At 38.9% G+C, this 24,485-nt stretch overlaps 1 protein-coding gene across 3 annotated transcripts in view; it reads left to right on the plus strand.

Moving 5' to 3' along the window:
* Positions 1-24,485, plus strand: part of LOC133665061 (abl interactor 1-like) — an 82,157-nt gene that overhangs the window by 18,217 nt on the left and 39,455 nt on the right. For all 3 annotated transcript variants that reach the window (XM_062070223.1, XM_062070225.1, XM_062070224.1), the window contains exon 3: positions 18,257-18,433. In XM_062070223.1, the coding sequence (XP_061926207.1) occupies positions 18,257-18,433 (177 nt within the window). The remainder of the gene's footprint in view (positions 1-18,256; positions 18,434-24,485) is intronic.

A 24,485-nucleotide genomic window follows, 5' to 3' on the forward strand; every position in this document is an offset into this window, starting at 1 on the left:
TGTGTTGGTTTTCTGACATGGACTTGTTTCTTCAGCATTGTCCACATGTTTAAGTCAGGACTTTGGTGGGAAGGCCATTCTAAAACCTTCATTCTAGCCATTTCTTTACCACTTTTGACGTGTGTTTGGGGTCATTGGCCTGTTGGAACACCCAACTTCCAAATTCTTCAGGACAACCTAAAATTATCAGCCCGGAGGTTGGGTCTTGGGTGCAGTTGGGTGTTTTCAACAGGACAATGACCCCAAACACACGTCAAAAGTGGTCAAGGAATGGCTAAATCAGGCTAGATTTAAGGTTTTAGAATGACCTTCCCAAAGTCCTGACTGAAACGTGTGGACAATGCTGAAGAAACAAGTCCATGTCAGAAAACCAACAAATTTAGCTGAACTGCACCAATTTTGTCAAGAAGAATGGTCAAAAATTCCAGCAGAAGCTTGTGGATGGCTACCAAAAGCGCCTTATTGCAGTGAAACTTGCCAAGGGACATGTAAGCAAATATTAACATTGCTGTATGTATACTTTTGACCCAGCACATTTGCTCACATTTTCAGTAGACCCATAATAAATTCATAAAAGAACCAAACTTCATGAATGTTTTTTGTGACCAACAAGTATGTGCTCCAATCACTCTATCACAAACAAATAAGAGTTGTAGAAATGATTGGAAACTCAGGACAGCCATGACATGATGTTCTTTACAAGTGTATGTCAACTTTTGACCACGACTGTACATGAGCGGTTTCATAGCAATTTGTTGCACCATGATGAGAGAGTTTCATAAGTGGAGGAAAAACCTAATTTTAGAGTATGTCGCATGGACCGAAGAAGAACCTATGACATTCTGGTACAGATCTGGACTAAGATGTGGATCGGGGAATATATTTAAAAAATCCTCATGGGGCTGTGACCAACCGCTTCTCCGCCAAAAACACCCTAAGCAGCTTTGACATATTTTTATGGATAAATGTTCGCCATTTAGATGATCATTTTATGTTCCCAGCTAGCTGGCAGTGATACGCTCAAATTGCTTTGCTAAGTTGTTGTTTGAAGATTTATTTATTATAATCCACTTCTTCACACCCACATTCTTCCTTTACATGGTTGGAAACCAAGTTATGTCGATCTCCAGCTATAGGCGGGTAAAACCAGTTGTTTTGGGCAGATTTTATGTGGTTCGCCTTTGCATTTGCTACGCCAACTAATGGCGGGGATGCTTATAACTGACATTTTTGCTTGTGATTAGCCAAGAGACAGTTCTGATCCGAAAACACTCTTAAGTTAGGGTGCCACCCCAAGAGAAAGACCCCAATATTTTGACACGAATGCAGTTATACAGAATGTATATACAGTACAGATCAAAAGTTTGGCCACACCTTCTCATTTCAATGCGTTGTCTTTATTTTCATGACTATTTACCTTGTAGATTGTCACTGAAGGCATCACAACTATGACACCTGTGAAGTAAAAAACATTTCAGGTGACTACCTCTTGAAGCTCATGGAGAGAATGCCAAGAGTGTGCAAAGCAGTAATCGGAGCCAAGGGTGGCTATTTTGAAGAAACTAGAATATAATAGGTTTTTAGTTATTCCACCTTTTTTTGTTAAGTACATAACTCCGCATGTGTTCATTCATAGTTTTGATGCCTTCAGTGACAATCTACAATGTAAATAGTCATGAAAATAGAGAAGGTGTGTCCAAACGTTTGGCCTGTACTGTACACAAACTGTTTTTGAAATGGTTTACTTGAATGCATGTCATTTATTTGCTCAAAACCTGGTAACCGTATAGTATTAAGTGCACATTTTCAACAAATCTGCAATAATATTCCAAAAAAGGTGTTGAGGTACACCAATAAAGCACTAAACACATCCATAAACAACTCAGAATGCACCTGCTGTTAAAATAAATTGTGTGATTAACATGATTAATGATGAATAATTTTGATCAATCGTATACATTAACGGATTTACTTTGACAGCCCTAATTTTTTACACATCCATCCATCCATCCATTTTCTACCGCTTGTCCCTTAGGGGCTCACACAATGGAAACCAATTGGAGAGCACTACTTGGCTGCAACCAGCAGAGGCACTGTTTGAGCAACATATTGTGTTGGCCCTGCGATGAGGTGGCGACTTGTCCAGGTGTAAAATGCCTTCTCCCTGAATGCCACTGGGATAGACTCCAGCCCCCCGCGACCCAGAAAGGAATAAGCGTTAGAAAATTAACGGATGTATGGATATTCTGCTCAGTGCAACACTGTTATCATAAGTTCAATGGGACTACGGGGAGAAACCTTGGTCTGGAAATACAAAAAATACAAAACCCAAAACCAGTGAAGTTGGCACGTTGTGTAAATGGTAAATAAAAACAAAATACAATGATTTGCAAATCCTTTTCAACTTATATTCAATTGAATAGACTGCAAAGACAAGATATTTAACGTTCAAACTGGAAATATTGGCTCATTTGGAAGTTGAGCTTGTAACATGTTTCAAAAAAGCTGGCACAAGTGGCAAAAAAGACGGGAGAAAGTTGAGGAATGCTCGTCAAACACTTATTTGGAACATCCCACAGGTGAACAGGCTAATTGGGAACAGGTGGGTGCCATGATTGGGTATAAAAGTAGCTTCCATGAAATGCTCAGTCATTCACAAACAAGGACAGGGCGAGGGTCACCACTTTGTGAAAAAATGCGTGAACAAATTGTCGAACAGTTTAAGAACAACGTTTCTCAACGAGCTATTGCAAGGAATTTAGGGATTTCACCATCTACGGTCTGTAATATAATCAAAAGGTTCAGACGATATGGAGAAATCACTGCGCGTAACATTGAATGCCCGTGACCTTGGATCCCTCAGGCGGTACTGAATCAAAAAGCGACATCAGTGTGTAAAGGATATCACTACATGGACTCAGGAACACTTCAGAAAACCACTGTCAGTAACTAGAGTTGGCCGCTACATCTGTAAGTGCAACTTAAAACTCTACTGTGCAAAGTGAAAGCCATTTATCAACAACACCCAGAAACGCCGCCGGCTTCGCTGGGCTCGAGCTCATCTAAGATGGACTGATGCAAAGTGGAAAAGTGTTCTGTGGTCTGACGAGTCCACATTTCAAATTGTTTTTGTAAACTGTGGACGTTGTGGTAAAGAACCTGTGACGACCTGGGTGCATGGTGATGCAAATGTAGTTCTCCCAGGGATGCAGATCGGGCTTCGGACACAGCTTGCAGGTGAGAAATTATTTATTTAAGAAATAAATAATACTGAACAAACAAAAACGTGCTCATAGCACTTAAGGAAGAAACAAAAGGAGCTAGCGTGGGAGCTAGAAGGTAAACACTAAACATACAGAGCCTTTAGCGTGGGAGCTAGAAGGTAAACACTAAACATACAGAGCCTTTAGCGTGGGAGCTAGAAGGTAAACACTAAACATACAGAGCCTTTAGCGTGGGAGCTAGAAGGTAAACACTAAACATACAGAGCCTTTAGCGTGGGAGCTAGAAGGTTTCAGAGCATGAACAAAAGTCGTCATCTGTTGTAAGGAAACAAAGTACGAAGCAAGACCGACTGACTGGGAAGGCAGGCTTTAAATAATAATGTCAGTGATGACCAACAGGTGCGTGTCGGGAACCCCTGCGGCAGGTGAAAGTAATACGTTGCTATGGTAACAAACACAGAGGTGAATAAACCGGAACTAGAATGAGACCAAGACTAACAGAAAAACATAAGTGACCCGAAAGCCCAAACAGAACAACAGAACCGTCCGGATTGTTCTAGGCGCAAAGTGTAAAAGCCAGCATGTGTGATGGTATGGGGGTGTATTAGTGCCCAAGACATGGGTAACTTACACATCTGTGAAGGCACCATTAATGCTGAAAGGTACATACAGGTTTTGGCATACTTGCCAACCCTCCCGTTTTTAGCGGGAGACTCTTCAGCGCCTCTCCCGATAACCTCCCGGCAGAAATTTTCTCCCGACAAACTCCCGGTATTCAGCCGGAGCTGGAGGCCACGCCCTCTCCAGCTCAAAGCGGACCTGAGTGGGGACAGCCTGTTCTCACGTCCGCTTTCCCACAATATAAACAGCTTGCCTGCCCAATGGCGTCATAACATCTACGGCTTTTAGAGAGTAGAGTGCACAACTGCGCACACAACAAGGAGAAGAAGCAGAAGAACGAGGAAGTTACAGACATGGCGACGCCGTCGACGAGCAAGATGAAGAAATACGCTTGCAAGCTTCCAAAACGAACGGAAACAAGAATTTTAGTTCATCCAGGACAGTTCGAAGGGGAAGGGGTATGTAATTATGTTGCCTGTACATTTTGTAAAACAGACTTCTCCATTGAACACGGTGGCCGAGTCATGAACGGAGGAGAAGTTAAACAGGACAATACTGCCATCTACTGGATAGCCACCGGAACACTGAAATTCAAGTATTTATTTTATTTATATGTATAATAAAATAAATATATATATATATATATAGCTAGAATTCACTGAAAGTCAAGTATTTCATACATATATATATATATATATATATATATATATATATATATATATATATATATATATATATATATATATATATATATATATATATATACATATATATATATATATATATATGTATATATATATATATATATATATATATATATATATATATACACACACACACACATATATCTATATATATATATATATATATATATATATATATATATACACACACACACACACATATATATATATATATATATATATATATATATATATATATATATATATATATATATATAGGAAATACTTGAGTTGGTGAATTCTAGCTGTAAATATACTCCCCTATTAACCACGCCCTTAACCACGCCCCCAACCACACCCCCGCCCCACCCCGACCGCGGTTGGCAAGTATGGGTTTTGGAGCAACATATGTTGCCATCCAAGCAACGTTACCATGGACGCCCCTGCTTATTTCAGCAAGACAATGCCAAGCCACGTGTTAGAACAGCATGGCTTCATAGTAAAAGAGTGCGGGTACTAGACTGGCCTGCCTGTAGTCCAGACCTGTCTCCCATTGAAAATATGTGGCGCATTATGAAGCCTAAAATACCACAACGGAGACCCCCAAACTTAAGCTGTACATCAAGCAAGAATGGGAAAGAATTCCACCTGAGAAGCTTCAAAAATGTGTCTCCTCAGTTCCCAAACGTTTACTGAGTGTTGTTAAAAGGAAAGGCCATGTAACACAGTGGTAAAAATTCAACGTGTTCCTGCCATTAAATTCTAAGTTAATGATTATTTGCAAAAAAAATAAGGTTTCTCAGTTTAAACATTTTGTATCGTGTCTTTGCAGTCTATTCAATTGAATATAAGTTGAAAATGATTTGCAAATCATTATATTCTGTTTTTATTTACCATTTACACAACGTGCCATCTTCACTGGTTTTGGGTTCTGTACAAAAACTAACTGGTCTAATGTAATTTGGTACTTAAATGCATCACTCACCTAAGCTCCTTCATGAATATGCGATTTCAAACAGCTTACGTCGGCACAATTCTGTTTCCTTTTCTGTCATTGTCTGCCAACATTACCGCCACCTGTTAATTATTCGCAGTTCAGCTTCCATGTACAGAAACCGGCCAGGCGCTCCATTCAACCACAGCATTAAGTCCAGACACGGAGTCTGTGCACGTAAATACTGCGCTGCACGCTGCGAATATAGAAAGGGTATCCATCATGCAAAGGGCTGTCAAACAGCCACGGCCCCGGTCACCCTTTCTTCATCAGCGTTCCTTTATTTCGCTCTTTTTTCCTCCTCTCTGGCTACGCTCCATGAGGTTGTGCAACCTGCCTGTCAACCAGTGAATGTCCCCTCCCTGTGTGCCTCATTAAGCCCGTCAGAGACGGAGTGAAATCCCAACACAGGCACCCTCGCCTGGTGGAGCCTTTTCAACTCCCGCTTTACTCCACAAGCTTGAGGACGTTTGATGCGCTCCAGTATTTCCCATAAACTGCCAAGATACCTGTGGCGGTGGGGGCGCGGCTATGGGCGTGGTCACCATGACATCATCGAGTAATTGGCATAATTTACTACAATGATATGATTTTCTCTAAAAAGGCTCAAAAAATGTATACTTACTAATTAATAGTAAGTATACATTTTTGTTTTAAACGGACATCCACCCATTTTACAATATAATTACAACACTTTATGTACATATTTATATACAGATTTCAACAATAAGTTATTCACTGAAATATATTTATTAATTGTGGTTCTTACAAAAAATATATCTTATAAAATATAAAAGCTAAAATGTCTCATAAAGCTCTGCCCCTTTAATTAGTGCATACTAAATAATTTAACTTTAGCCTACTACTACAACCATATTATTTACCAGCAACATAAAGTGAAACAGAGGCAGAGGTGTCCTGCCACAGTCAGTAACAAATAAACAGAAAACAGTAGTGGTGGTAGATAGACACAGAGCTTCATCAAACATCTGATCCACTGAACAAAGAGCTCCAAAAATCTTGAACTTTAGACTGCCATCAGTTTTACTCCCTACACTTAACCATGTGTTTCCTACTGCCTGCAGACTTTGCACCCTTTGTTATATACACATGTTGTGTTTCTAATATAAATACATTTAATAAAGTCAAATACAAATAAGGCAACAAGAGAAGTATCCTACTCTTCTCTTTTGTAAAGTAAATCTGAACAGCCGATATGGGCATCTACATCAACTATATGATTTGCCTGAGAAGCTGGAGAGGACAAAAAAAAAAAAAAAAATTAATTAATTTTTAATTTTTTTTTTTTTTTTTTTTTTGGCGGACGTAATTCTTTCATGGCGGGCCGCCACAAATAAATGAATGTGTGGGAAACACTGCACTCTAATAAAGCATTGTCACTCTTATTCCTGATATTTTCACTATGCCTTTTAAAAGAGAGCTATTCACAAAACACTGATGCATAGCAAAGTCACTCAATGTTCCCTTGGAGTCGATTAGTTTTTTTTCTCACTTACTTCAATAGTCTTTCAGTCACATCTAATTCAGCTTTGTCACCGGGGGCACTCACTTGGCCGTCATGGAAAAACACAGCGAGTATAAACTGTGCAATGTGCCAGTAAATCAAGCTAAATGGTCAAAACAGAGAAGCCATGGGAATAGTCTACACCAGGGGTGTCAAACTCATTTTAGATCGGGGGCCACATGGAGAAAAATCTACTCCCAAGTGGGCCGGACTGGTAAAATCGCGGCACGATAACTTAAAAATAAAGGCAACTTGTTTTCTTTGTTTAAAAATAGAACAAGCACATTCTGAAAATGTACAAATCATAATGTTGTTTGGTTTTGTTACACTTACATGTTGCAGTTAATGGTATATATCAGGGGTGTCCAAACTTTTTCCACTGAGGGCCGCACACTATCTAAATACACATATACGGATCTAAAACACATGCACATGGATCTAAAATACATGTATACGGATCTAAAACACATGTACGCGGATCTAAAATACACGTATACGGATCTAAAACACATGTACATGGATCTAAAATACATGTATACGGATCTAAAACACATGTACATGGATCTAAAATACACGTATACGGATCTAAAACACATGTACATGGATCTAAAATACACGTATACGGATCTAAAACACATGTACATGGATCTCAAATACACGTATACGGATCTAAAACACACGTACGCGGATCTAAAACACACGTCCTGACTTAAACGTGTGGACAATGCCGAAGAAACAAGTCCATGTCAGAAAACCAACACATTTAGCTGAACTGCACCAATTTTGTCAAGAGGAGTGGTCAAAAATTCAAGCAGAAGCTTGTGGATGGCTACCAAAAGTGCCTTATTGCAGTGAAACTTGCCAAGGGACATGTAACCAAATATTAACAATGCTGTATGCAATGTTCCCTCTAATTTTTCATGTGTGTGAGCAAACGCAAAAACTCCCTGAGCATTGAGTGGAGCCCATGTGAGCAACATCAGACGTGCACACCGTGGCTACACCAGCAGCACACCTGTCCCAAACCTGACTAAATAACAAGTTACATCTCCATCCATCCATTTTCTACCGCTTGTCCCTTTCGGGGTCGCAGGGGGTGCTGGAGCCTATCTCAGCTGCATTCGGGCGGAAGGCGGGGTACACCCTGGACAAGTCCGCACCTCATCGCAGGGCCAACACAGATAGACAGACAACATTCTCTTATTATTATAATCAAATGACAGCGGTCATTTCCAGTTCTAACATAAGTGTTTAGGCCCACTTACAATGACAATAACAAAAAAATATTGTTTTTCATGAAATGTGTACTTGTATTGTTTGTCTGGGTGGAGGTCCTGCTTTGGAAATAATTTGTACCCCTTTCAGACATTGCATTTAGTTCCCATTAAAACATTCACATGTTGCACAATGAGATGTAAGCAGGGGATCATGTGTACATTCCTGCAACTTCCTGTTTGTAAAAAATATATATGTTTTATTAGTATTTATTTAATATACTAATAGCATTTCATGATTAATATTTATAAATTAAGATTCCTAATAAATGACACTAGAATAAGCACACATTTGATTGGTAAATCATAGTGTAACGACCTGGAATGACACTTTATGTGCGGTGTTGGAGTTGTCCAACTTTTTGTGTGGCTGTAAACGCATCACTGGCTAAGTGCCATATGTGCATGTTTTGGCGCAAGTGAGAAAGAGCGAGCGGCTGCTGTTGATATAACAAAGTTGCTTTTGGTCTGGTTTGTACTGCAGAAAATGACCAGTTTTGCTAGATATCCTTTTTTTTACTAATGTTTTGATGATGTGTTTATGGCCGACAATAAAGAGTTTTACTCAGTAAAGTGATGGATGGAATTCATGTCCTCAAAGCGTCTCGACAGACGTTACAATATTTGAACAATGACGACGAAAACTGTTTTCTCTGTCGTGTCGAAAATTGTTATGCGCTTATTTTTTTATTTGGCATAGATTTGCCGTGCGCAGAGGACGCTTGAGCAGTGTGCAATTGCACAGGCGCGCACCTTAAAGGGAACATTGGCTGTATGTATACTTTTGTCCCAGCAGATTTGGTCACATTTTCAGTAGACCCATAAAAAAAATCATAAAAGAGCCAAACTTCATGAATGTTTTTTGTGACCAACAAGTATGTGCTCCAATCACTCTATCACAAAAAACTAAGAGTTGTAGAAATGATTGGAAACTCAAGACAGCCATGACATTATGTTCTTTACAAGTGTATGTCAACTTTTGACCACGACTGTATAAAGGGGAGCGATTAGTGGCAGCAGCAGGTGGAGACACTGGTCAACAAAAAATAAATTGGTGTGCTGAAACAACAATTGAGCAGCAGATTTGGTCACATTTTCAGTAGAACCATAAAAAAATCATAAAAGAACCAAACTTCATGAATGTTTTTTGTGACCAACAAGTATGTGCTCCAATCACTCTATCACGAAAAAATAAGAGTTGTAGAAATGATTGGAAACTCAAGACAGCCATGACATTATGTTCTTTACAAGTGTATGTCAACTTTTGACCACGACTGCATACGACAGCGCTCTGTTGTTTTTAGGAATCTGCGTAAAAAAATGTTAGTCTCTCCCAGGTTGTTCGAACTGATCTTGCGGGCCGGTCTGGTGTCATTTCTGGGCCTATGAGATCCAATACAACAGAGGCATTACTTCAACAGTACTGTATGTTCAATATTAGGTGGAGTGCGATACATCTGCACAATGACAGTTCTATTTAGCGGCATGTTTGCCTTGAGCAATAACGTCTTTGGGGGAAGTGGAGGTAGGATGTGGTCCTGCTCAACTTCATCTAATACAGACTGGCATAGTCTGTTGAAAGAGTCTGTTACAGGTGACAGATTCATGTGGCCACTACATTAGGCAGAAAAGTATCCACAGTCTCATTATGTAACACAAGCAGGGACGGAATTTCTTTATGCGGTTGATTATAACTCAGTGTTTCCCACACATTCATTTATTTGTGGCGGCCCGCCACAAAAGAAGTACGTCCGCCACAAATAAAAAATAAAATATATATATATTTTTTTTATTTATTTATTTTTTTTGTTCTGTCCAGCTTCTCAGGCAAATCATATAGTTGATGTAGATGCCCATATAGGCTGTTCAGATTTACTTTACAAAAGAGAAGTGTAGTATACTTCTCTTGTGGCCTTATTTGTATTTGACCACTACTGTTTTCTGTTTATTTGTTACTGACTGTGGCAGGACACCTCTGCCTCTGTTTCACTTTATGTTGCTGGTAAATAATATGGTTGTAGTAGTAGGCTAAAGTTAAATTATTTAGTATGCACTAATTATAGGGGCAGAACTTTAAGAGACATTTTAGCTTTTATATTTTATAAGATATATTTTTTCTAAGAACCACAATTAATAAATATATTTCAGTGAATAACTTATTGTTCAAATCTGTATATAAATATGTACATAAAGTGTTGTAATTATATTGTAAAATGGATGGATGGATGGATGGACGTTTAAAACAAAACTGTTATTATTAATTGGTAAGTATACATTTTTTGAGCCTTTTTAGAGAAAATCATATCATTGTAGTAAATTATGCAAATTACTCGATGATGTCATGGCGACCACGCCCATAGCCACGCCCATAGCCACGCCCCCACCGCCACAGGTATCTTGGCAGTTTATGGGAAACACTGTAACTTGTTGGTGATCAAAGTAAGCGATTTTGCCTAGTAATCAGAGCAAAGGGTGGCTATTTTGAAGAAACTAGAATATTCATCTACTTGTTCATTTACTGTTAATATCTGCTTACTTTCTCTTTTAACATGTTCTATCTGCACTTCTGTTAAAATGTAATAATCACTTATTCTTCTGTTGTTTGGATACTTTACATTAGTTTTGGATGATACCACAAATTTGGGTATCAATGCGATACCAAGTAGTTACAGGTTCATACATTGGTCATATTCAAAGTCCTCATGTATCCAGGGGCGTATTTCCTGAGTTAATCAACATAATATAAAAAAACGAAAGAAAAAAATATAGACGTAATCATCGTAGTATCGACTAGATACGCTCTAGTACTTGGTATCATTACAGTGGATGTTAGGTGTAGATCCGCCCATGGCGTTTGTTTACATTTTGTGTAGTGAAGCATGTTTAGCTATTCCTCGTCCTGCAGGGATGATACTTGTAAGAAACTCACTTTATTTGTCGCCATGGAGATGAAGATTAGTGATTTAGAAGTAGCTAAAACACTGCCGACTGCGGATAAACATTAGCCATGTCTTAAAGCACCTCTTCCTGAGGGCGTTTCAGTGTTACAACTTCACCTTTATCGTCAGTTTTTAAGCCAAAATGCGTCCGTTCTCCCTTTTCTGTCTACACACCGTGTCTGCTTGTAAGTACTCTGTGATTGTGCGCTGCCAAACATGCTCGTCTGCTCGTAAAACCAGCAATGACACGATGTCGTCACGGTATAGTACTGAATACAGTGTTTCCCATAAACTGCCAAGATACCTGTGGCGGTGGGGGCGTGGCTATGGGCGTGGTCACCATGACATCATCGAGTAATTTGCATAATTTACTACAATGATATGATTTTCTCTAAAAAGTCTCAAAAAATGTATACTTACTAATTAATAACAGTTTTGTTTTAAACGTCCATCCATCCATCCATTTTACAATATAATTACAACACTTTATGTACATATTTATATACAGATTTGAACAATAAGTTATTCACTGAAATACATTTATTAATTGTGGTTCTTACAAAAAATATATCTTATAAAATATAAAAGCTAAAATGTCTCTTAAAGCTCTGCCCCTTTAATTAGTGCATACTAAATAATTTAACTTTAGCCTACTACTACAACCATATTATTTACCAGCAACATAAAGTGAAACAGAGGCAGAGGTGTCCTGCCACAGTCAGTAACAAATAAACAGAAAACAGTAGTGGTCAAATACAAATAAGGCAACAAGAGAAGTATCCTACACTTCTCTTTTGTAAAGTAAATCTGAACAGCCTATATGGGCATCTACATCAACTATATGATTTGCCTGAGAAGCTGGACAGGACAAAAAAAATAAAAAAATAAAAATCTATTTGTGGCGGACGTAATTCTTTCGTGGCGGGCCGCCACAAATAAATGAATGTGTGGGAAACACTGGAATATGATTCATTAGTATCGTGGTACTATACTAATACCGGTTTACCATACAACCCTACAATATACTGCAGTGTATCGCTCAATAGGACAAGAAAAAGACATGGAAACAGGAGGTCAGAACAGTTGAAAAGAGTTTCCCTTCACATGAAAAATAATAATCAAATGTTCATCATTATATTTTGGGTCTGGTATTCTACTACCTAATGTATATTCTTCTCTCAATGCCTATTTTCTGATTCATATCTGTGCTTAAAAAACATTGCTCATGAGCTCAATGCCTTTTTATAGTCCAAATCCTCTGTAGTACAAGAGGAACCTCTTTTCTCTTCCAACGTGTTAACCCTCAGAATGTCATGTCCACAAAGACTCTTTTCTACAACGCCATAAAAGAAATCGTTAATGTATATTGCAGGTCTGCCGGAATCGCCACCTCATCATATTTCACCGCTGCCAATAAACACTTTAGTGAAAGAAATATCCCGGCGATAACTTTCCGAGAACGGAAGATGCATTTATAAAGGAGAGTCTGATACCATCTACAGTGTACATACAGGTAGCATCCTCCCTTTTTAATCGCTACAAGAGTTGCTGCTGCTATAAAGGAGCCACACCCTCTTAAGGGAGTAAGGGACAATGACATTTCTTAGGCTATGTCTACACTAAGCCGGATAACCCCTTAAACCAGGGGTGGGCAATTAATTTTTACCGGGGGCCGCATGAGCAACCCGAGCACTGCTGGAGGGCCACATTGACAATATTTCAATTACATTTAGCTCAGTATTATTTTTGATATACCGTAAGATAAATAATAATAATAATAATAATAATTAATTATAATAATAATAATTTAATTTAACTTAACTTTATACAAAAGCAGATTGCTTTTGATGGTTTTATTTTTAACACTGTCTTACACAACACTTCCTGGTGTATAATACAATGCAAAAATGTCCATTTCTGCACAGGGTTAATTTCTGTCACTTTATCCTGCAGTATCCTCAGTAAGTCCAACATTTTTAACCCATCACATTTGGACAACCATCTGTTGTCACACCTGCCAGCTTGTCCCATTTCAGTCCCAACATGTCCAAACACGCATTTTACCTATGTGAACAAGTCATTACCTGTGATTGTCCCTTTAATTGACTGCATGGCTGCCAGCTCCTCCGTGATTTGAAAGTCTGCAGTTATCCCACGTAAGAAGATGAGCAGCTGGGCGGTGTCACGTACATCGCAGCTCTCATCCAAAGCCAGCGAAAAACAGTCAAAGTCTGCCGTTCTGTTCTTCAGCTGAAGCTCCAAGTTTCCAGCGATGGTCTCAACCCGCCTCTTTACAGTGCGTCGGGAGAGTGACACGTTCTCAAATGCGCCCCTCTTCTCCGGGCATATCAGCGCAACAGAGTCCAAATAAGCACTCCTTAATAAACTCTCTGTCAGAAAACGCCCTAATAATTATTTAGCCTAAGCCCCGTTTCGGCTACTAAACCATCGTTTAAGGTCCCCCCCTCCTCGGGCAATTTTTTACACGGGTAAGTGCGCCGTGTATTTCTTGAATCTCCGGCTCTTAGCTTTGTATGGACTCATTGATCGTTGACGAAGGAGAGGAAGTGACGCCAGCTTTATAATAAAGCGGTTTCGTAACTCGGAGCTAACCACTGGAAATATGGAGGCGAGTCATCCAGACATGCCCGTGTTTCTCCTTCCGTCTGTACAGACGCTTGTGGAAATCACACATGAATACCAGTGTTTCCCACACAATCATTTATTTGTGGCGGCCCGCCACGAAAGAATTACGTCCGCCACAAATAAAAAAATTAAAATTAAAAAATTAAAATTAAAAATTAAAAAAAAAATAAAAATAAAAAAAAAAAAATATATATATATATATATATATATATATATATATATATATATATATATATATATATATATATATATATATATATATATATATATATATATATATATATATATATATATATATATATATATATATATTTTGGTCCTCTCCAGCTTCTCAGGCAAATCATATAGTTGATGTAGATGCCCATATCGGCTGTTCAGATTTACTTTACAAAAGAGAAGTGTAGGATACTTCTCTTGTTGCCTTATTTGTATTTGACTTTATTAAATGTATTTATATTAGAAACACAACATGTGTATATAACAAAGGGTGCAAAGTCTGCAAGCAGTAGGAAACACATGGTTAGGGGAGGGAGTAAAACTGGTGGCAGTCTAAAGTTCAAGATTTTTGGAGCTCTTTGTTCAGTGGATCAGATGTTTGATGAAGCTCTGTGTCTATCTACCACCACTACTGTTTTCTGTTTATTTGTTACTGACTGTGGCAGGACACCTCTGCCTCTGTTTCACTTTATGTTGCTGGTAAATAATATGGTTGTAGTAGTAGGCTAAAGTTAAATTATTTAGTATGCACTAATTAAAGGGGCAGAGCTTTGAGACATTTTAACTTTTATATTTTATAAGATATATTTTTTGTAAGAACCACAATTAATAAATATATTTCAGTGAATAACTTATTGTTCAAATCTGTATATAAATATGTACATAAAGTGTTGTAGTTATATTGTAAAATGGATGGATGGATGGACGTTTAAAACAAAACTGTTATTATTAATTAGTAAGTATACATTTTTTGAGCCTTTTTAGAGAAAATCAAATCATTGTCGTAAATTATGCAAATTACTCGATGATGTCATGGTGACCACGCCCATAGCCACGCCCATAGTCACGCCCCCACCACCACAGGTATCTTGGCAGTTTATGGGAAACACTGAATACCTTAAGAAAAAAACATTGGAAAAGTTCTCTTCCCGTCTGAGATGTGTTGTATCCCAAATAGCTGCAATCTTTCTCTTAGGGTATTCATGTGGGATTTCCAAAAGCGTAGATGTAGAAGAAGGAGAAACACGGGCATGTCTGCATGATCTGCCTCCATCTTTGTTATGAAGCTGGCTGTGGCGCGTTCTTTCTGATGTCACTTCCTGTGTGGTGCGCGGTCTTTCTGGTGTCACTTCCTCTCCCGACTCAGTTCGTAAACAATCAATGAGTCCACACAAAGCTAAGAGCCGGAGATTCAAGAAATACACGGGTGGTGAAATTAATTATTGTTATTTTTTATTTTATTTATTTTTTTCATAAAGAAATGCAATCATGTGTGCTTACGTACTGTATCCCTGCAGACTGTATTGGTCTATATTGATATATAATGTATATATTGTAATTTTTATGTTGATTTAATTTAAAAAAAATTTAAAAAAAATTAATTTTTTTTAAATTTTTTAATTATTTTTTTAAAATTTATTTCTTGTGCGGCCCGGTACCAATTGGTCCGCGGACTGTTACCGGGTTGGGGGACCACTGCACTATAGGGCAGAGGATATTCATTTTCTGGAGCGGGCGGCTAGATGTTAATTAGAGTGCTGAGATTACACGTAAAAGACTATTTAATAGAGTGCAGGGAGGGCATGCACAGGTATTGTGACAATGATCAGGTAATCATCATTGTCTGTGTGTGTCTGTGTTTAAATTCACCCGCAATGCAGGTGAAACTCTGACCAATCCCATCCTCACTGAAACATGGCATGCTACATTGTTCAGTGCTTCAGGGGATCCTTTGTTTTACTTTTTAAACTACCGGGTCTGTTTCTTGTTTTTCCTCAGCTAATAGTATCTTCCTTTGCCTCGTCTTGCATATCACCAAAAGGAAACATGTTTTTTTTTAAACTTCCCAGTAAAGGCTGGGAGTGCCGTTTCAATTTCCTCTTTCAAAAAAAGAATACATGCTCTCTTTCTATAAGTAGCACACAGAATACAGGTCAGTGCGGGAAGTGGCGCCCATCAGACGTTCAGTCGGTCAAATGGAAAAGGAGTTTACAGAGTATGCACCCAGAAACGTTTTTCTTTTTTTAAAGTTTCATTTCCTCTTAGAAATAACAGTGGCAGTACATTAATAGCAAATGTAATAGACAAATGTACATACAGTCGCGATCAAAACTTTAAAGACACTTGTAAAGAACATAATGTCATGGCTGTCTTGAGTTTCCAATAATTTCTACAACTTTTTTGTGATAGAGTGAATGGAGCACATTGGTTACAAAAAAAAACATTCATGAAGTTTGGTTCTTTTATGAATTTATCATGGGTCTGCTGGAAATGTGAGCAAATCTGCTGGGTCAAAAGTATACATACAGCAATGTTAATATTTGGTTACATGTCCCTTGGCAAGTTTTACTGCAGTAAGGCGCTTTTGGTAGCCATCCACAAGCTTCTACTTGAATTTTTGAACACTCCCCTTGACAAAATTGGTGCAGTAAAATGGGTTTAGATGGAGACAGGTGTGGACAATATTGGAGACAGACGCACTTGTCCCCACACTAAAAAGTATACAGCGTAGGAGAAAACTATTTGATGTTTTGCAGCAGGCGATGTGTCGTGAACGTTGCCACAACTTGTGAAGTGAATTATATTTATATAGCGCTTTTTCTCTAGTGACTCAAAGCGCTTTACATAGTGAAACCCAATATATAAGTTACATTTAAACCAGTGTGGGTGGCACTGGGAGCAGGTGGGTAAAGTGTCTTACCCAAGGACACAACGGCAGTGACTGGGATGGCGGAAGCGGGGATCGAACCTGGAACCCTCAAGTTGCTGGCACGGCCACTCTACCAACCGAGCTATACCGGGAAAGTCTTTACTTTGTTGACTGGGATGTTCACTCGTCCTTTATTTAACAGCAAACTGTATCAGCGTTCAAATAACAATCAATACTAGCAAAATGTTTTGTCATCTTATCGAACTGAACGAAGGCCGTGAATATTGTGTATTCGATGTGAAAGGTGTCACTCCTCTTTATACTTGTTGGCCATTCTGTTGTACTGAGCCAAGAGAAGAACTAAGCTTGTTTATTAGACTTCGTCTTCATTAGCCAAACTGCTTTGTGTTTTATTTTAATATCAAAAAGTAAACACAAGGTTGTTATACGTTACTTGTGGTTTTTTTCATGTCACAAAGGTACTACTTCAAAAACCATTCATGTGACACAGCATTTTGTCAATGTTTTATTGTGTATCATTAATTCTTATATGACATATTTCTGCTCAAACTCTTACAGCATCGACATGTACATACTATATAAATGTACATAACTTAAAAAAATGAATGTATGCATGCATGCTTTGGAGCCCTTGCCTGGAAAGAAAATAATGTTTGCCTTGGTGCCCTAAAACAGTGGTCCCCAACCTTTTTGTAGCTGGGGACCGGTCAATGCTTGAAAATTTGTTCCACGGACCGGGGGGGGGGGGGGGGGGGGACTTTATTGCTCTATATTGATATATAATGTATATATTGTGTTTTTTATGTTGATTTAACTAAAAAAAAAAAAAAATAAAAAAAAAAATATATATATATATATATATATATATATATATATATATATATATATTTTTTTTTTTTTACATTTCTTGCGCGGCCCGGTACCAATCGGTCCGCGGGTTGGGGACCACTGCCCTAAAATATGAGCCCTCCTTTGAGGCAACACCTGCCTTGACCTTAAAAAGTTAAAATTTCAGGCCTGCAAGTGACTTTCCAAAAATACTGCGGCGTAAAAAATGGCTACAGGCGGGGCACAAAATGAATGAATGCAAGAAGCGTTCGTACACAGAGACCTTTTTGGCTCAATCGAAAAGTTCGTAAATCGAAAAGTTCGCAAATAGAGGGCTTCGTAAAACAAGGTTCCCCTGTAATCGGATCAGAGAACAAGGAGGAGCATATAAAATAGACCATCTCAGGCAGGGGTATAATAATGATAATAATAATAATGGATTAGATTTTATGTCGCGCTTTTCTATTGTTAGATACTCAAAGCGCTCACAGAGAAGTGGGAACCCATCATTCATTCACACCTGGTGGTGGTACGCTACATTTGTAGTCACAGCTGCCCTGGGGTAGACTGGTAGCAGGGAAAGTAGTTGAATGTGTCTCCTAGTTACTGTCAAGTTCCTGTTTTATCTCCCACAGACGGTGGACATTCACAAGGAGAAGGTGGCACGTCGTGAGATTGGCATCCTGACCACCAATAAGAACACCTCTCGCACCCACAAGATCATCGCCCCGGGCAACATGGAGCGGCCAGTGCGCTACATCCGAAAGCCCATTGATTACACCCTGCTGGACGACGTGGGGCACGGAGTCAAAGTAAGAGCAGTCTCGGGGATTTCTGCAGTCTTAAAAGTCCTAATAGCTCACCCCCACTGTCCGGCTGGTAATGGACATCCACAGTGTGGACAGGAAAGATACAGTCGTGGTCAAAAGTTTACATACACTTGTAAAGAACATAATGTCATGGCTGTCTTGAGTTTCCTATCATTTCTACAACTCTTATTTTTTTGTGATAGAGTGATTGGGGCACATACTTGTTGGTCACAAAAAAACAATTCATGAAGTTTGGTTCTTTTATGAATTTATTATGGGTCTACTGAAGATGTGAGCAAATCTGCTGGGTCAAAAGTATACATACAGCAATGTTAATAATTGCTTAAATGCAGTAAAATGGGTTTAGATGGAGACAGGTGTGAACAATATTGGAGACAGACGCACTTGTCCCCACACTAAAAGTATACAGCGAAGGAGAAAACTATTTGATGTTTTGCAGCAGGCGATGTGTCGTGAACGTTGCCACAACTTGTTTATAAAGTCTTTACTTTGTTGACTGGGATGTTCACTCGTCCCTTTGGTGCAGTTCTGCTAAATGTGTTGGTTTTCTGACATGGACTTGTTTCTTCAGCATTGTCCACACGTTTAAGTCAGCACTTTGGGAAGGCCATTCTAAAACCTTAATTTGAGCCTGATTTTGTCATGATCCGTGGCCCGGATCATGTTTTGTTTAGTTATGTTCTGTTAGTTTTGGACTAACCTTAGTTCCTGGTTTGTTTTGGTTTCCATGGGGATTAATTGGGTTCACCTGCCTCTGGTTAGTGGTCGGCACACTCACCTGCTGTCGACCACTAATCCGAGAGCTATTTATTCACCTTGCTCGCCACAATCGGTCTGGCTTCATTGTTTGCTGAGTGCAACAGTTACGTTGGTCTTCTTGTTTCCTGCTCTTAAGTTTTTACCTTAGCTTTCCGTGCGATCCGGCACGCATCCCTTTTGTTTTTGTCTGTTTGTATCCACGGTGTATGATTTATGAGAAATAAATCATCTCCTACCTTCACGCTCTGTCCGGAGTTGTCCGCCGTCTGCATCCCGGGAGAACGACCCCGCAGAAAGATGCGACCCCCACGTAGCCATTCCTTTACCACTTTTGACGTGTGTTTGGGGTCATTGTCTTGTTAGAACACCCAACTGTGCCCAAGACCCAACCAAAGTGGTTTCACTGCAATAAGACGCTTTTGGTAAATAATGATAAATGGGTTATACTTGTATAGCGCTTTTCTACCTTCAAGGTACTCAAAGCACTTTGACAGTATTTCCACATTCACCCATTCACACACACATTCACACACTGATGGCGGGAGCTGCCATGCAAGGCGCTAACCAGCAGCCATCAGGAGCAAGGGTGAAGTGTCTTGCCCAAGGACACAACGGACGTGACTAGGATGGTAGAAGGTGGGGATTGAACCCCAGTAACCAGCAACCCTCCGATTGCTGGCACGGCCACTCTACCAACTTCGCCACGCCGTCCTGTTGGAAAACCCAACTGCGCCCAAGACCCAACCTCCGGGCTGATGATTTTAGGTTGTCCTGAAGAATTTGGAGGTAATCTTCCTTTTTCATTGTCCCATTTACTCTCTGTGAAGCACCAGTTCCATTGGCAACAAAACATGCCCAGAGCATAATACTACCACCACCATGCTTGACGGTAGGAATGGTGTTCTTGGGATTAAAGGCCTCACCTTTTCTCCTCCAAACATATTGCTGGGTATTGTGGCCAAACAGCTCAATTTTTGTTTTATCTGACATCACATAGAGAAAGATAAGACGTTCTGGAAGAAAGTTCTGTGGTCTGCACCAATTTTGTCAATAGGAGTGCAGTGTTTCCCATAAACTGCCAAGATACCTGTGGCGGTGGGGGCGTGGCTATGGGCGTGGTCACCATGACATCATCGGGTAATTTGCATAATGTACTACAATGATATGATTTTCTCTAAAAAGGCTAAAAAAATGTATACTTACTAATTAATAATAACAGTTTTGTTTTAAATGTCCATCCATCCATTTTACAATATAATTACAACACTTTATGTACATATTTGTATACAGATTTGAACAATAAGTTATTCACTGAAATATATTTATTAATTGAGGTTCTTACAAAAAATATATCTTATAAAAGCTAAAATGTCTCTTAAAGCTCTGCCCCTTTAATTAGTGCATACTAAATAATTTAACTTTAGCCTACTACTACAACCATATTATTTACCAGCAACATAAAGTGAAACAGAGGCAGAGGTGTCCTGCCACAGTCAGTAACAAATAAACAGAAAACAGTAGTGGTCAAATACAAATAAGGCAACAAGAGAAGTATCCTACACTTTTCTTTTTTAAAGTAAATCTGAACAGCCTATATGGGCATCTACATCAACTACATGATTTGCCTGAGAAGCTGGACAGGACAAAAAAAACAAAAACAAAAAATATTTTATTTTTTATTTTTTTATTTGTGGCAGACGTAATTCGTTCGTGGCGGGCCGCTACAAATAAATGAATGTGTTGGAAACACTGGTAGTGGTCAAAAAGTCAACTAGAAGCTTGTGGATGGCTACCAAAAGCGCCTTATTGCTGTGAAACTTGCCAAATATTAACATCATGAATGTTTTTTTGACCAACAAGTATGTGCTCCAATCACTCTATCACGAAAAAATACGAGTCTTAGAAATGATTGTAAACTCAAGACAGCCATGACATTATGTAAACTTTTGACCACGACTGTACATCTCTGCCAAATGTTAGTTACCCCTAACATCATTTTCTTTGCAGAATCTGAGGGAATGTTTTGTGTATTCTCCCTCTCCATGTGATCCATCTGCTCCCCCTCTGCGCCCTCTTTAACAAGTGTGTGTGTGTGTGTGTGCCCGTGTGAATGTGTCGACACAATTATGTGCATTGATTGCAAGTGTCATTGATTTCCGCAGCATGTTTGAATCGGCCTCTTCTTCCCTCTCGCTGTGTCTGTCTGCCAAGATAGTGGCTGTCTGCTGATTTCCAAATATCCCCCCGAGTCAAAGTCAGAGGCTCTTTTCTTTCCTATTGTGAGATCTCGCCCTTAAACGGATTAGGCTTTCCCTTTTTTTGGACTTGGCTTCATTCAGGATAGCTGCAAATAATGACTCAAAGCAAAAATCACTGTTGATCCACTATTTTCACAATATTTAACCCAAAACTAGTGAAGTTGGCACGTTGTGTAAATGGTAAATAAAAACAGAATACAATGATTTGCAAATCAACTTATATTCAATTGAATAGACTGCAATGACAAGATATTTAATATCCTTTACACACCGATGTCGCTTTTTGATGCAGTACCGCCTGAGGGATCGATCAATGGTGGTTTTCCGCCTTGCCGCTTACGTGCGGTGATTTCTCCAGATTCTCTGAACCTTTTGACGATATTACGGACCGTAGATGGTGAAATCCCTAAATTCCTTGCAATAGCTCGTTGAGAAATGTTGTTGTTAAACAATTTCGTCTCGCATTTGTTGACAAAGTGGTGACCCTCGCCCCGTCCTTGTTTGGGAATGACCGAGCATTTCACGGAAGCTGCTTTTATACCCAGTCATGGCACCCACCTGTTCCCAATTAGCCTGTTCACCAGTGGGATGTTCCAAATAAGTGTTTGATGAGCATTCCTCAACTTTCTCAGTCTTTTTTGAAACATGTTGCAAGGCATTCAATTCCAAATGAGCTAATATTTGCAAAAAATAACAAGGTTTTCCAGTTCGAAGATTAAATATCTTGTCTTTGCAGTCTATTCAAATGAATATAAGTTGAAAAGGATTTGCAAATCATTGTATTCTGGTTTTATTTACCATTTACACAACGTGCCAACTTCACTAGTTTTTGGGTTTTGTAAATTGCAGTACTAATATTTACTTTGGCAAGGTGACTAACCCCCGATTTACACTGGATGCGTAACGGCAGCGAAATGGCACCGCAACAGACTCTTTACGTTTTTTATTCAAGTCAATTTGTCCGTTTCCAGAATCAGAATCAGATCGGAATCAGAAATACTTTATTAATCCCCGAGGGGAATTAAAAATTTTCAGCACAATCCCATTCAAGATCAGACAAACATTACAGGGAGACAGAACAGGATCGCTGACGGGTCTGCCAACTTCCGGCGCCCTTTACAAAGAAGGTGAGATACAGGTAGGTTTGGGTGGAAAAATGGACATACCACACCAGACAAGGCTTCAGAAGACGATAGATACCCAGGCAAGATGGAGCTAAAAATAAGAGGCTCCGGGAGATACATTGCTACTATGTGCATTCATTGAGATAAAAGCCAGTGACAACAACTGGATATTTTCTGTTAAAAGTCCGCATTTTTTTTGTCAAAAAGTCGGGATTTTTTCTGTCAAAAGTTTGTCGTTTTTTCTGTCAAAAAGTCGGGATTTTTTTCTGTCAAAAAGTAGGGATTTTTTTCGGTCAAAAGTTCGGCATTTTTTCTGTCAAAAAGTCGGGATTTTTTTCTGTCAAAAACTCGAGATTTTTTTCTGTCAAAAATATAAATTTTTTTCTGTAAAAAAAAAATCGAGATTATTTCTGTCCAAATTTCGGGATTGTTTCTGTCAAAAAATCGGGATTTTTTCTGTCAAAAAGTCAGGATTTTTTCTGTCAAAAGTTCGTCGTTTTTTCTGTCAAAAAGTCTGGATTTTTTTCTGTCAAAAAGTAGGGATTTTTTTCGGTCAAAAGTTCGGCATTTTTTCTGTCAAAAAGTCGGGATTTTTTTCTGTCAAAAACTCGAGATTTTTTCCTGTCAAAAATATTATTTTTTTTCTGTAAAAAAAAAATCGAGATTATTTCTGTCCAAATTTCGGGATTGTTTCTGTCAAAAAGTCTGGATTTTTTCTGTTGAAAAGTCTGGGTTTTTTCTGTTAAAAAAAAGGGATTTTTCTGTCAAAAAGTCAAGATTTTTCACTGTTAATATGTCGGGATTTTTTCTGTCAAAAAGTCGGGATGTTTTCTGTCAAAAAGTCAGTATTTTTTCTATCAAAAAGTCTGGATTTTTTCTGTCAAAAAGTCGGGATTTTTCTCTGTTAAGAAGTCAGAATTTCTTCTGTCAAAAAGTCGGGATTTTTTCTGTCAAAAAGTTGGGATTTTCTCCGTCAAAAACTCGGGATTTTTCACTGTTAAAAAGTCGGGATTTTTTCTGTCGAAAAGGCAGGTTTTTTTCTGTTAAAAAATCTGGATTTTTCTGTCAAAAAGTCAAGATTTTTCACTGTTGATAAATCGGGGTTTTTTCTGTCAAAAAGTCGGGATTTTTTCTGTCAAAAAGTTGGGATTTTTGTCTGTTAAAAAGTCAGAATTTCTTCTGTAAAAAAGTCGGGATTTTTTCTGTCAAAAAATCGGGATTTTCTCTGCCAAAAACTCGGGATTTTTCACTGTTAAAAAGTCGGGATTTTTTCTGTCAAAAAGGCGGGATTTTTTCTGTCAAAAAGGCGGGATTTTTTCTGTCAAAAAGATGACAGCGGGGTTGAAACTGTGGGACAATGTGAGCGGAGAAATTAAACTGTCTTCTAGCCTAAGAGTGTTCAACCTTGCGGTAAAAATGTGTTGTTGGGAAACTATCAAAAACATGACTTGATGTTTGTACTATCTGAACTGTGGGACACAGGTGCAAAATCACTCACTGTGGAAAAATGGACATACCACACCAGACAAGGCTTCAGAAGACGAAAGATAGCCAGGCAAGATGGAGCTACAAATAAGAGGCTCCGGGAGATGGATTGCTACTATGTGCATTCATTGAGATAAAAGCCAGTGACAATAACCCCGGGTTTCCACTTGATGCGTAACAGCAATCCGCCTGCAGAACGGTACCCGCGCTAAATATACCCACAGCTTCTAAATTTGCCGGTCACCGCAACACGGCGGTTCAATTTACCGTCAATTCCGGACTATAAGCAGCTACTTTTTTCCTACTAGTAAAACGGTGCGGCTAATTGTTGGATTTTTCTTCGCTGACGGCCATAATGCAAATAGTTGAAAAAAACAAAAAAACAAGCAAAGACACTAAGCGGATGTG

This window comes from Entelurus aequoreus, linkage group LG14 (genome assembly GCF_033978785.1).
Source record: "Entelurus aequoreus isolate RoL-2023_Sb linkage group LG14, RoL_Eaeq_v1.1, whole genome shotgun sequence".
Taxonomy (NCBI): Eukaryota; Metazoa; Chordata; class Actinopteri; order Syngnathiformes; family Syngnathidae; genus Entelurus; species Entelurus aequoreus.